Raw genomic sequence first — 12608 nt, 5'->3', positions numbered from 1 at the left:
TCATCGGTGCAGGTTCACCAGAAACTCCTTCAGCTCAGACTCCGGCAGCAACCAGCCCACCGCGGACAGACCGAGATCCGGCTTCGCTGCGGCCTTCGACCTGCAGTCGGAGCTCCGGCGGCAGGTGGAGACCTCTGCGCACGGCAGAAGCGTCTCCTTCCACGGCTAGGAGCAGAGCTTCGCCTCGCTGCTCTGCCTGACAAGACTAAGCTGCTGGAGGACGAGGCCATATTGCTGGGTTTGCCAAAGCAGCCCGTTCTCATTCCCAGGGTGTCAAATACCGAGGCTTTGTCACGGCCATCGGCGTTCGGTACCGTTGCGCAAGGCACCCCTTAGTGCCAGTATGAAACACTAAACACTCTAGAAAAAGTGCGCGGGGAGTGTGGTGACGTAGTTTAAAGAGCAAAAAGAGACACACCGCGTGGGCGGAAGGGGAGGTGGATGGGTCCAAGAAACATCCACGCTTTCATCCAGGAGACCACCTCTGTTCGTGTCCTGTGTTCACATCGTTCAGTTTCATTTTCACTGCACAAACATAGCAGTTTTAAGCCCAACCATGTAGTTCTTTCCTAAACCTAACTATAGTGGTTTTGTTGCCTAAACCTCAAATGACTCCAAGGGTAACCGTAGTGGTTTTGATGCTGAAATTATGGTGATTTATTTTTGTTCAGTGACTTATTTACATCTTTCAGTAAATTTTAGTTTTTATTTCACATGATTATATTAAGTTCTATTTGCAGGCATATTTCTAATAGCTGTGCCTCTGAAAGACTCGGATGCAGCACGGTTTAATGAGTAAGTGCATAAAAGTAAAAGAGGTTTGCTGAAGCACAAACTTAACATCAAAACGCTTCAAAATCAACATCTGTTTATCCCAATGACTTTTTCTCATTGAATTCTGTTTAACACGACATGTGCCTGCTGCAGAGTTCCAAGCACCAGTGGTTAATGTATAAACTGTGCAGGAGTGGGGATGAAGATTCCCAAAGGAACATTGGCCCCTGATCAGCAAACTGGACTGCTGAGTCACTGGACACACAAGTGGACGATTTCAGTGACCGGCAAATACCGCCGATGGCTCTCGAGCTGTTGTGACAGAAGAAAACGTTAGAGCTCTGTTGTGGATTGCATCACCAGCATTAAGACTTTTCTACCTCATTCAAGTTTGTTTTGTTTATTTTTGTCTTGTTTCAAGATTAAGCTCACATTTGGCTTTCCAGAATTTTGATCCAACTGGCCCTTGTTTGGAGGTCGTTTGATGGTCTTCCAAAACAGTAGGACTTTGGTCCAAAAGTTTATGAACAAGATCTAGACCTCTAACTTTTGAGGGAAACATGTTTTAGGATTTTACATCTGCTTTTTTGAAAATGGACAGTAGGTGTTCTGGTGCTGGGAACCACCAGCTTCTCCATGTGGACCTCCTTATTGATGAGCATGAACCTCGTAGAGGAATCCTGGATCTCCTCAGCAGACTCCGTCCTCTTTGGAAGGCACAGGACGTTCAGATGAAGGCAAGTGAATGTTTGTGTCTCAGTGATTCAATAATGAGCATTTTATCTCAATATACAGTATTATGTGTCCAAGATTGTATCTTGGTTGTTGGGTAGGTTGGTTGTCTGAAGCTTGGTTGTTCAGATAAACGTTTATTCTGTCTAGTCCTGTGACTTGTTCACCTTGTATTTTACTGATTGAGCATTCAGTCCGTTCGCACAAAAAGGGGTATGAATGCCATGATAATACGCAAGACGTTTAGCGCGCAATAAGTATGCCTTTCTTGATTTCCGCATGTCATTTGTACGCCATGTATCCTGTATTGACTACAATGTAAATGCATCCGCGTATACATGCTATGTTAAGAGTTAGTGATGTAGCATAAAAAGTGAGAAAGACCACTATGATGGGATGACCTCCAGTAGAGACATGTTCAAGACCATTGTTGACCGGTGTTTTGTGTTGTAAGTTATGTTAGTGACGTTTGTCACGTGTTTTTTAGTGACTTTTGTGACATGGTTTCCGTAGTTGTTTTACATTGTTTCTGTATGTATTTTACTTATTTCACATACTTATTTTAAGCCCAAACGTGACGTTTTTCTTTAACTAAACTTGCCTGAACCTAATTGCAAATGTTTGAGTGGCATACAAATAGACACACTAAAGACACACATCGGGTGGGTGGGAGGAGAGGAGAGGTGAATAGGTCCATCGAGGCTTTCATCCAGGAGACCGCTGTTTGGTTCCCATGCGTCCCGTGACAATCAGCTGTTCATTCGTGTCCCGTGTTCACAACATTAAGTCACATTTTCACTGTACAAACATAATAATTTTAAGCTAAACCATGTTGTTTCTTCCTAAACAACTAAACAAGTGGGTTTGTTGCCTAAACCTAAGTGTTTTTGTGTAATTCATAACCATAAGCACGTGTTTACTGTGACCGAAAGTGACACCGAGGGGTCAGTACGTGACCAGCTGGGATGACAACGTGCTGGTGGGTGGACAAAGGTAAACAACAGGGTTACATAAATGGGAGAGGAATGACCTGGACTTCTGCAGAAGTCGGATGTTTGTTCAAAGTGAACATACAGAATATGATAAATAAAGTCCACAAAAATAGTGATGTTTATAAAGTCATTTGAGATAAACTGGAGAGGGGATTTGAGCGCACAGTAGATCAGTGCCGAGGCAAAGTGAAACAACTTTGACAACAATATCTTAAAGTCTGCGATTCCCTGCAAAGTGGCAACACGATGAAAAAGATCAATTCGCTGCTTCGTACACACCCCCTCGGCAAATAGATTTTTTAATTTGGTCCGCTTTAATTTGTGCACTGTGAGACCGAACCAAACTAAATAGAAAACTGAAAAAGTATAAATTTCACTCTGATTCGGACTAGACAAAACGGACCGTGGCTCGTAAAAGTGCCCTTAGATGTTGATATTGAATGCCACATTAGACCTGTCATTGACGTTGTCACTACATCATGGATGTCACTGTGACACTTGTAAATAGATTTAGTCCATTGTGTTTGCTTAGTTATCTTCGGGCAAAAAGCTGCATGGATGAAAGAGAAGAAAAATATGTGGAGAGACAAACTTTCTCCCTAAACTCTTTTACATAAAACATCCAATTTGTAAAAGTGTAGACTTATGATGAGGTTCCTGTGTTCACAGGGGATATAAAACTGAATTCACGCTGTTTCACCATTTGTGTTACTGCAATTTGAATTGTTCCATGATGCAATTTCCCCTCATGGCTTCTATCAAAGATCCTTCATAAACTGTTGGGGAACTTGTTTTAATATTATTGGAGGAGCATGTTACAAACTGCAGTCTTGACTGAGATTGCTGCGATATAAAACTGAACGTTGCTGCAGATCAGACAGACCATATTGTCTACATTATCCAGACACCCAAAGCCCTATATTTTTCCTCTCACTTTAAGTGCATGAAGGAGGCCTAATGCTGCCTTTCTCTATTTTAGTCAACATTGTTAAGGATGCAGTTGTTGTCTTGTTTGAAGTGGCCGGTCAGTTGATCCGTACGGTGTGAGCTGCAGAAAGGCTGATTAAATGTGTAGAGTGAGTTAACAAAACATACAAGATTATAAAAAGTGTCTGCTTTAGTATAAACCCACACCTGCAAGTGTTCGTGTGCTAACTCACCGCAGGTGTTTTCAGTTACAGGCTGAGTCAACCCGTTTGCACTGACCAGGCTTCATTGATGCACCTAGTCAGCAGATTCCTCCTCTGTGATTGGCTGTGCTCAAATTGTTATTTTCAGACCACAATAATTGTGATGTTTGATTTTCAGTTTCAGCTTAACGTGGCAGTGGCAGTATATTTTTACAATCATTGGGAAAAAATCCCATAATAACCTTTCAGCATATTGTAATTCAAGTGTTCTGAGAGAAAACTAGACTTCTGCAAATCATCATGGCTCTGTTTTCAGGCTTTAGAAAATCTACGAGAGACTTTGACCAATCACAGGTCATTTCATTGAGAGAGCGTTCCTATTGGCTGTGCTCTGGTCATGTGACCAGTACTTGGCGATCCTTCACCAGATTTCACAATAGCTGCCGGGTCACAAACTTTCTAATTTCACAGCTAAACCGTGCACTACAAGATGATTCTGAAAACATTTGAGGAGAGAAATAGACATTAACGTAACATAATATTGATTCATATTTGATCAGCGCTACCTAGTTTGACCGATTGGTCGGAGTTCGCGAGTGATTGACAGATCAGCTCTTACTGCTTGTTTTCCTCCGGTCTGTGAAATCTTGCAGATGCCGTTAGGAGCACCAAAGGACACCAGAAGACACATAGGCACCTGATATTTTACAGGTTACCTGTTTCATGTACTACTGTTACACTATATCGACCGTTTTATAAAAATAACTTATTTTTAATCATATTTGCTCCAATCGTGCCTACTTTAGCATTAAGTGTAAGTGTACAACCTGCTGACAACCTACATGTTTTATTTTTTTAATATTTTTAAATAAAAAAAACTTTATGAAATATATGAATAAAAAGCACACACGGTGATAAAAAGTAACACAAAACTGAAATGTCTCATCTTCTGCAGAAATGGCACTATATAGAAAGACAAGTGTACAAAACCAGCAGAAAAGCCAAGGTAACCGGACAACAAAAGTAGACGATTTTATTTTATTAACCCTGAGAACAGATGCGTATAGTGTTGTCAGAGCATCTGTTCAGAACAGGATAATCCCACTCTGGTCCCATGTGCAAACACAAGGTCCAATCTTTCAGAGAAATAGGGTTTATGTTTGTTAGGTGACAGCACACTGGGTGGGTGACCTCTCAATCTACACCAGGTCCACTAGTGTACACAAAGGAGTCGATGTTTCCCTTCAGCCTCAGACCCCAACAGTCCCTTTAATGATGCATTGTGTTCATCTGTTGGAATATACAGACTATACAGGGGTAGGACATACATGTTACACCTGTGCTTTTAACTGTGTTGTATGTGACAGTTTTTCTTTCAAACTACTTTCTGTTATATCTTGTCTTTCATCTTTGTGTCTATTTTACTACTCTTATTTTTATTCCTTCCAGTACACCCTTTGTAATCTTTCTTGACAAATTAAACAGTAGATCAAACTCAAGGCAGTTTGGGTACTTTGCATGCACTTTAACTACAAAAGAAATTGAAATAAAAAAGAGTACAAAAAAAAAATTGAAAGAGATAATGTCAAAGCTTCACATAAAATAAATAATTAAAATGAATTTAAAAGTGACAAAAAAAGAACAACAGATTTAGAGGCAACCCTGTTTTAGCACTTGTATAAAAGCCGTTTGAGTACACATGCTGTAATCTACATTTCTGTGTACAGAAATGACAAATAGTGAGTTTTCATTTTCAAATGACAATGAATGAACAACACAGTCTCACGGCAGTTCGTGAAATAGTCACGAAATTTATTCTATTTGATTTGTGTACAACAAACACGAATTTCCCTTTTTTTTCGTGACGCTCAGCATGACTTTCAACAACGTGTTTTTTGCGTTCTCCTACGAATGTCCAGAAAACATGTGAAAAAAATAAATAAAACTACTTATCTAGGTTTAGGAAATGATTGACTTGGTTAGGTTTAGGCAACAAAACTACATAGGTTTAGGAAAAGATCACAGTTTGGGTTTAAATAACACCAGAAAACGAAACTTAAGTAGCCTACAGAAGTCACGTGACAAAAACTACTAAGTTAGCTCTAGGAAAAGATCGTGGTTTGAACTTAAGTACGGAAGTTACGTGACAAATAAATCAACTTTGACTTTTGGTTTCACACAGGATATGAACACCGGTCTCCTGAGCGCAAGTTCTGTGGTTTTGACCCACCAATCCAGCCCGACCTCCTCATATATATATCTCTTATATTTCCTGGTTCACAATTACGTGGATTACATATGAATTGATTTCGTACTGACCCTCACGAAAAAAAAATTGAAATTCGTGTCTACGTACACAAATCAATACTTTACATTTGGGACTATTTCACGAACAGCTGTGCGACTGCAGCTGGAATTAATTATATCAAATAAAACACATAAATCACAAAACTTGACTAACTTTCATGTAAAGATAACATGCAAATCAGACACAGAGGGACTTTGATAACAATGTAAAAGCCAGAGGAAAGTGTATCCAAGTGGCCCTCTGTCCACTATATAAATACTTGATAAGATGTCAAGGTGGCCATGTTTGTTCACTTTCCATCTAGATGAAAACCTGTTGTGTGCAGGGCCCCGTCTGAGGCTCAGAAAATGCCGTGGAGACTGTGGCAGAGAATGAGAGACTTTGAGAAACCACTGAATGACAACAAATGTCCCATAGGGCCTTTCTAGGCAAACAGTGGTCACTGTGGTATTGTTGTGTACACATACAGAGAAGTACAGGCTGTGCTGGAAGTGTGATTTCTAACGTCAACAAGTTGAGACTGCAGCTCTCTACAGCTCAGTCCTTTTACCTATACTGTTGGATGTAAACCTGTATCTGTCTTTCTGTATGCCAGTTTAATTCTACATTCAATTATATTTGGTTGTTTTTTGACACACAGTCCCTCTACAAGACAAGGCCACAACATGCAGGACCAATCTTGGTTAATATTGTACATTAATGCAATTAATTAACATTAACATTACTTTCACCTCACACTAATCAATAAATATAGTGGGCTACATTTATCAGTGGGATGCATTTACTTACTTATTTTAATGTTATGCTACTTTATACTTTGGCTCCATCTCATTTCAGAGGAAAATTGTACATTTTATTCAACTAAATGTTGAATAACAGTTACCAGTCACTTTTCATATGTTATTTGCCATGTAAAAGACTGATCAGTTCCAGGTCAGTCAGACTGATTGCCGGAGTTAGAACAGGTGAGCAGGAGGTGAGGCCACTGCAGGGCTAACGAGGAACAGGTGAAACTAATCAGGGCGGGGCAGTTCAATCAAAACTGGCGGGAAAACACACAAAGGCAGGAAGTGATGTGATCTGAAACAAGAGGAGAGATTTAACAAAATAAAACAGGAAACTACATGTCTTCATAGGAAAATGCTCATTTTGGAATAAGGCCTAATAGTGAAATATATGTTAACATGCTACCATTGTTATCTGTAAAGTTACACAATTTATAATATTGTAGAAAGTCAGCGTTGATTTATGTTATAATGTTGATAAGCTGATTATTATATTTTTCTGTGTTCATTTCCCTTTTGACTTCCCGTCCGTCCAGAAATTCACAGAAGGCATCACCAACCAGCTGATTGGCTGCCACGTGGCGTCTCTCCAGGAGCCCGGTTGTGTCCTGGTGCGACTCTACGGCAGAATGACGGAGCTCTTTGTGAACAGGGACCGCGAGGTGGAGATGTTCCAGGTCTTCCACGCCCACGGGTGTGGTCCTCAGATCTACTGCAGCTTCCAGAACGGCATCTGCTACGAGTTTGTTAGAGGAACGGTGCTGGACGACGAGCTGCTCCGGCAACCCTCCATCTACAGGTCTCTGCCAGAACAGCTTTCACATTTTCAGTCATTTCTTTTGTACAGTTGATTTGATCAGAGACGGTGTGCTGAGAGCATGTGTGTGGTTTTTTGGGAATGTCCTAATTCACATTTCCCACATTTGAAATATGATCATCGTCCAGTGTAGCAGTTTAGTCATGAAAGGGAAAAAAAGATGATGTTAACATTTCTTCAGAATTCATTGTTGAAGACTTAAATCTGAAACGAGACATGCAAAGACTATTCAAAAACTGTATGAGAATCAGCCTTACCACTATGTTTTTTACCACTATCTTTTCACAAATGTTTTATTGAGGTTGTTAAAGAAATTAAACCTGAAAAAATGAAGGCAAAATAAAAAATACTGTTATCAGGCCATTAAATAGGCATTATCGGTTGCTATAAGCACCATAGATGTGGGTTATTAGGGGCCTACTATGCCTACTGCATTGTAAAAGTGAAAGCGAAATTTAAAAGCAACACGTTCTAATACATATATGTTGTAAAACTGAATGACATGTTATGTTTTCAACACAAACAAAAAGTATTTTTTAGGTTTAGGCAACAAAACTACAACTTCTCTAGGTTTAGGCAACAAAACCACTTAGTTAAGTTTAGGGAAAAAAACATGTATGTTTTTGGCTTAAAACAACTACGTTAAGTAAAAATAGAACTTAAGGCTTGTGAACACAAAGACAAGTACAAATTGTTGGTTTCACATGGGATGCAAACACCAGCCTAATGGGTGAAAACCCTGTGTTTTGTATCTCATCCATCGCCCACCAACCTTTCCATGCTCTCTATACTACAGCGCCTGACTTCTGCTTCTGCTCCTGCCATAACTACTACGGTCACTACAGGTCGCTGTCGTGTTCTTTTATACTTTCTTTCAGTGATTAACCATGTGAATAGATGATAAAACCTAATACTGGTTGTAGTAGGCCCCTATTGGCCCACATCTATGGTGCTTATAGCAACTGATGGTCAGATATCTTCCACAGAGATAAAACAAAACATTCATTTTGGACCCGCCAAATTTTTTTAAATGATAAATTCACACTAACACCTATTTTATAGTCGGACACAGTCTAATCAGCTGCTATGGAAAAGGTAAATTACAACTACACGATAAATAAAAAAAAAAAAAACAGGACAATTTTGAACATTCATTGACACTTTATACTATTTAAAATATGTATTTATTTTGAAATGTCTTGCTGTAAACATTTCCTTCATTCAATTGTGTATTCATTTCTGTTGTAGGAAACAACCATTTGCAAAATCATGAATGAGTTATTATTACATCAATATATAAAAAAAGTATAAAAGTCATAATTACTGTAATGATATAGCATAACATTGGCTATTTATTTGAGTTAAAACATAATATAGCAGTTTAAAATATCAGTTACCACGGCTGCATTTAGTGTGAAGGCTGGCCATACAATGAAAAAGCTACTTAATGTCGATAGCTATTAATTCCAGGTCCATTCAGTGGTGAAAGTGTATAAATTCAACAGGTTTATTGAGAGTAATGGGAAACCTTGACCATTTGTTTTCTAAGAAAACAGCCAGTTGTTTGATCGGTGTCATGTGTGTGTGTATATATGTCGAGCATTTCAATTGTGCTGATGCAGGTGTTTTTAAATAATTTAAGTTGTGTTTCATGTTGAGCGATGTTGTTTAGTCATGCCCCCGGTTTCATTCATCATTCTCATGATAACAGGCCAGCATCATTATTCTCACCACAGGACAGTAGGACACAACACAGCCAGCCAAGGCTGAACGGCCAGGGCCACGATACACATCAATCAGCCTTGCTCTGCCTGATACCCTCAATGGGGAATACCAAGAAAACTTTCTGTCACCGCTAAGATGCCTCGAGAACGAGCACTCAAGTAGTCAAAAGGTCACGAATGCAACAAGGCCCATTTATTGAAAAGAAGAACAAGATAAGAAGCGCTAAATGGAAAGGGAGTTGTGTTTCTACTCTGATAATGGTTGTTTGTGCAATAACAGCGTCAGCCAGGCTCATCTGAGAAAATGTTTTCACTCCGCAGATTGATCGCAGCGGAGATGGGGAGAATCCACTCCATCCAGCCAGAATGTGGTCGGCCTGTTGAACCTCTTCTCTGGACAAAAATGTCCCACTTTCTCACACTGATGCAGAGCAGTATCAGCAGCAGCCCAGCCGAGCAGCGCTGCACAAAGAGGTACAACTCTTGACAAAATCATCTCAATGTATTTTAGATATCATACAATAGTCATTTCAACACATATGCTCAAGTCAAGAGCACCTCAGCAGTAGCTTTGCTCAGCCACACTTCATCTTGTAAGCTCGTTTTTTCTCTATAAAATTAAGTCCGTAGAATGAATTTGTTGTTGGTGACTTGTTGGGCTCAATCAGCAAATTGGTGGTTGCTTGGCCAAGGGATGTTTAGTTGATGATACGACCCGTCACCTTAAACCTTAACAACTGTTTTAGTGTGCATAGATATGAAATGGAGCATGGGCCAAGCTAATTATCCGAGCTATTTAGCACCGTTAGATTTATTGACAAGAAGATTTTGATGGGCAGTGGAAATCTCTCTGAGGTGTCGGACCACATGTATGTTAAGGGTTTGTCTCTAGGTTCAGGGGTTTACTTTGCCCCACAATCACAACAGACAGATGAAGATGAAGATGAACTTCAAATTTGGAAATGTTTCCAATGTTTTTACTAGTTCGAAAATCAAAAGCAAAAACCAAGAACAGCCCAGCTAATTGACTGTTGACCGTTATTGTCCAATTGGGCTTGGTATCTTAAAAATGACGATGCCAGCACCTATACCAGTACCCTTAAAGTGATACAAATACCAACAGAGCACCTTATTTGATTCCCATCATGTGAATGGAAGCTGTGTCCGACTGGCTAGCTAATCGCTGCCGCAGCGATCATACAGTTGGATTTTTCTGAGCTTTTGCACCGAGAATAAAGGCATCAACCAATCATGTTGTGTGGAACGGGATGAGTTGCGCCTCTATTTATAAGGATTATTAAACAACAATATGAAGGCTCTGTAGTCCGAACGGCGAACATTATTACTCAGACCAGATCCACTCCTTTCATTCTTACCTTTCACAGTAAAAGCCCTAGAGATATAATATTTGCAGGCGATGAATTCACATTTTCGTGTTGTTTATTCGTCACGCCCCCCAGTGTGTAATGGCTTTTAAACTCACGATATAATGTATGTAGCCATCAGGGACATATTTAAGATCCTTTTCGAAGATTCTTGTATTAAAACGAGCTGTAGACTATTTACTGTTGATAGAAATCTGCCTACAACAGCTGTCATTTCTGTCGGCAAAATCAATGGTCGCCAACAATAAATGAGAAGTGTTCTTTTGTCTACCTCTGTCTGAAATCAAGAACGCATTGTTGCAGAAATTACTACGAGTCATTATCTGCCACCATTAACACTGGAAACTGCAGGTGAGCAACAGTAACTAAGGGGGGTGTAGGTGTCCTACCAGGTGCAGGACGGGTTTAAACGAATCTAGTAATACGAGTGAGAGAAGAGAGCCGTCAGTTACATCAGTTTTAAACAAATACCTATTGAGCTGGCCCTGGCAGGCTACCTCAGTGGTAAAATACCTCAGTCATAGATTTTTGCAGTCATCCCTTTGATAGAAACCAGCAACATTTTCCACATCTTTATCTTTTAGGCAGCAGCACTTCCACTGATGCCTTATCATTTTCTCACATGCCAAATGTACATTTCTCAAACCTGCCCTCAGCGCTCCTCTCCACCCATACAGTATATTGTCTTTTAAATAGCTGAACAGTCAGTGCTCAAATAACACATCCACCTCGCTCACTATGCGGATAGAGGACGTCTCCGTGAGCTGTCATTGGTCAGAGGGACGAGGCGGGGGGAGGGGCCTCCGTGGCAGTGACATTGCATTATCTCTGACAGGGGTCACGGGGTGAGAGGTGAGAGGGGCCTTTCAGACACTACAAAGAAACAGACGCTCGGCCACGAGCTTCCTGCAGAGCTCTCCCTTATCGGTCAAACGTTCAACTTTGTTTATGTGTGCGGCGGAGGGGTCGGGAGTCCACGCAAACTGAAGCTGGAAGGCTCGGCGTCTCTGAGTCGCTTTTAAACAACATTGAGTTTCTTATTTGAGTTTTTTAGCACAAGCCGTTTGGTTCCAGAGTGAGTCATCCATTAAAGAAGAGGACTGTGGAGGAGACTGTTATGATGAGGAGTTTTAGCTTCCTGGATTCAGAAAGACGGTCCCATGAAAATCTAAGAGACAGCCAGCGTGACTCAACTTCTTTTTCATCTGGAAGACAAGACCCAGACAACTTTTCTAACTCTAAGTCCAAACCATTTCTGGTTCGTCTACTATTTCATAATAAATCTACTAATTTTAGAGCACTGCCATTACAGAGCCCGTAAGAAATCGACTGATTCTTTTTGTTATTTTCTGCTGTGGTCCAGGAGGAAATCATGTAGAACTCAAAGTGTAGTTTTTTTTGTTTTGTTTTTGTTAAATCATAGACAGTATCTATTTAAAATAACTAAGGTTTTTGCTTTTAGAAAATATGACCACCTCAAGCAAACATAAAGAAATATAGATTTAGTCTAGGTATTGAATTTGAATTTGACATTTTTTAATCTCATCACCAAGAGTTAAGTGAACATTTAAAATGAACAAACTATTGTACAACTTTTAAAATATCAATCTCTGCAGCATAATGATGTACTTACACTGCACTTTAGAAATCTGATTTCAAAACCAGACACGGCATAGTCTGCACTATCAAAGCTGCAAAGGTTTGATCTCACAGTCACCACACGGAATAAAAGAATACCCGTATGAATCACAGGACCTGTAATACTCTAGTAATACATCGTTAATTTAGACAGGGTCTTAAAAGTCTTGAAAATGTTCCAGTAAAGGACTATTAACGTCTCAAGAGATAATGAGGAGTTGTATTTTATAAACCATTGTTGAATCTTACATTTAACTCTTTGTGCCTTCAGTTTTAAATAGAACAGAACAGTTTATGAGTATCACATTTTGCTATAAAACTCC

At 39.9% G+C, this 12608-nt stretch overlaps 1 protein-coding gene across 5 annotated transcripts in view; it reads left to right on the top strand.

The window, feature by feature from the left end:
- The first annotated feature begins 739 nt into the window (after positions 1-739).
- The window catches only part of LOC119486440 (ethanolamine kinase 1-like), a 34930-nt gene continuing 23061 nt past the window's right edge, over positions 740-12608 (top strand). The window contains exons 1-3 of one of the 5 annotated variants that reach the window (XM_037766552.1): positions 740-1511; positions 7258-7520; positions 9584-9736. In XM_037766552.1, the coding sequence (XP_037622480.1) occupies positions 1368-1511; positions 7258-7520; positions 9584-9736 (560 nt within the window). In that variant the 5' untranslated portion in view covers positions 740-1367. Of the gene's footprint in view, positions 1512-4875; positions 4946-7257; positions 7521-9583; positions 9737-12608 lie in introns of those variants that run through there. The other 4 variants (XM_037766553.1, XM_037766556.1, XM_037766554.1 and 1 more) reach the window with 4 other exon arrangements.

The sequence above is a fragment of the Sebastes umbrosus genome, chromosome 4 (genome assembly GCF_015220745.1).
Source record: "Sebastes umbrosus isolate fSebUmb1 chromosome 4, fSebUmb1.pri, whole genome shotgun sequence".
Lineage (NCBI taxonomy): Eukaryota > Metazoa > Chordata > Actinopteri > Perciformes > Sebastidae > Sebastes > Sebastes umbrosus.
This window is presented reverse-complemented; position numbering and strand designations above follow the sequence as displayed.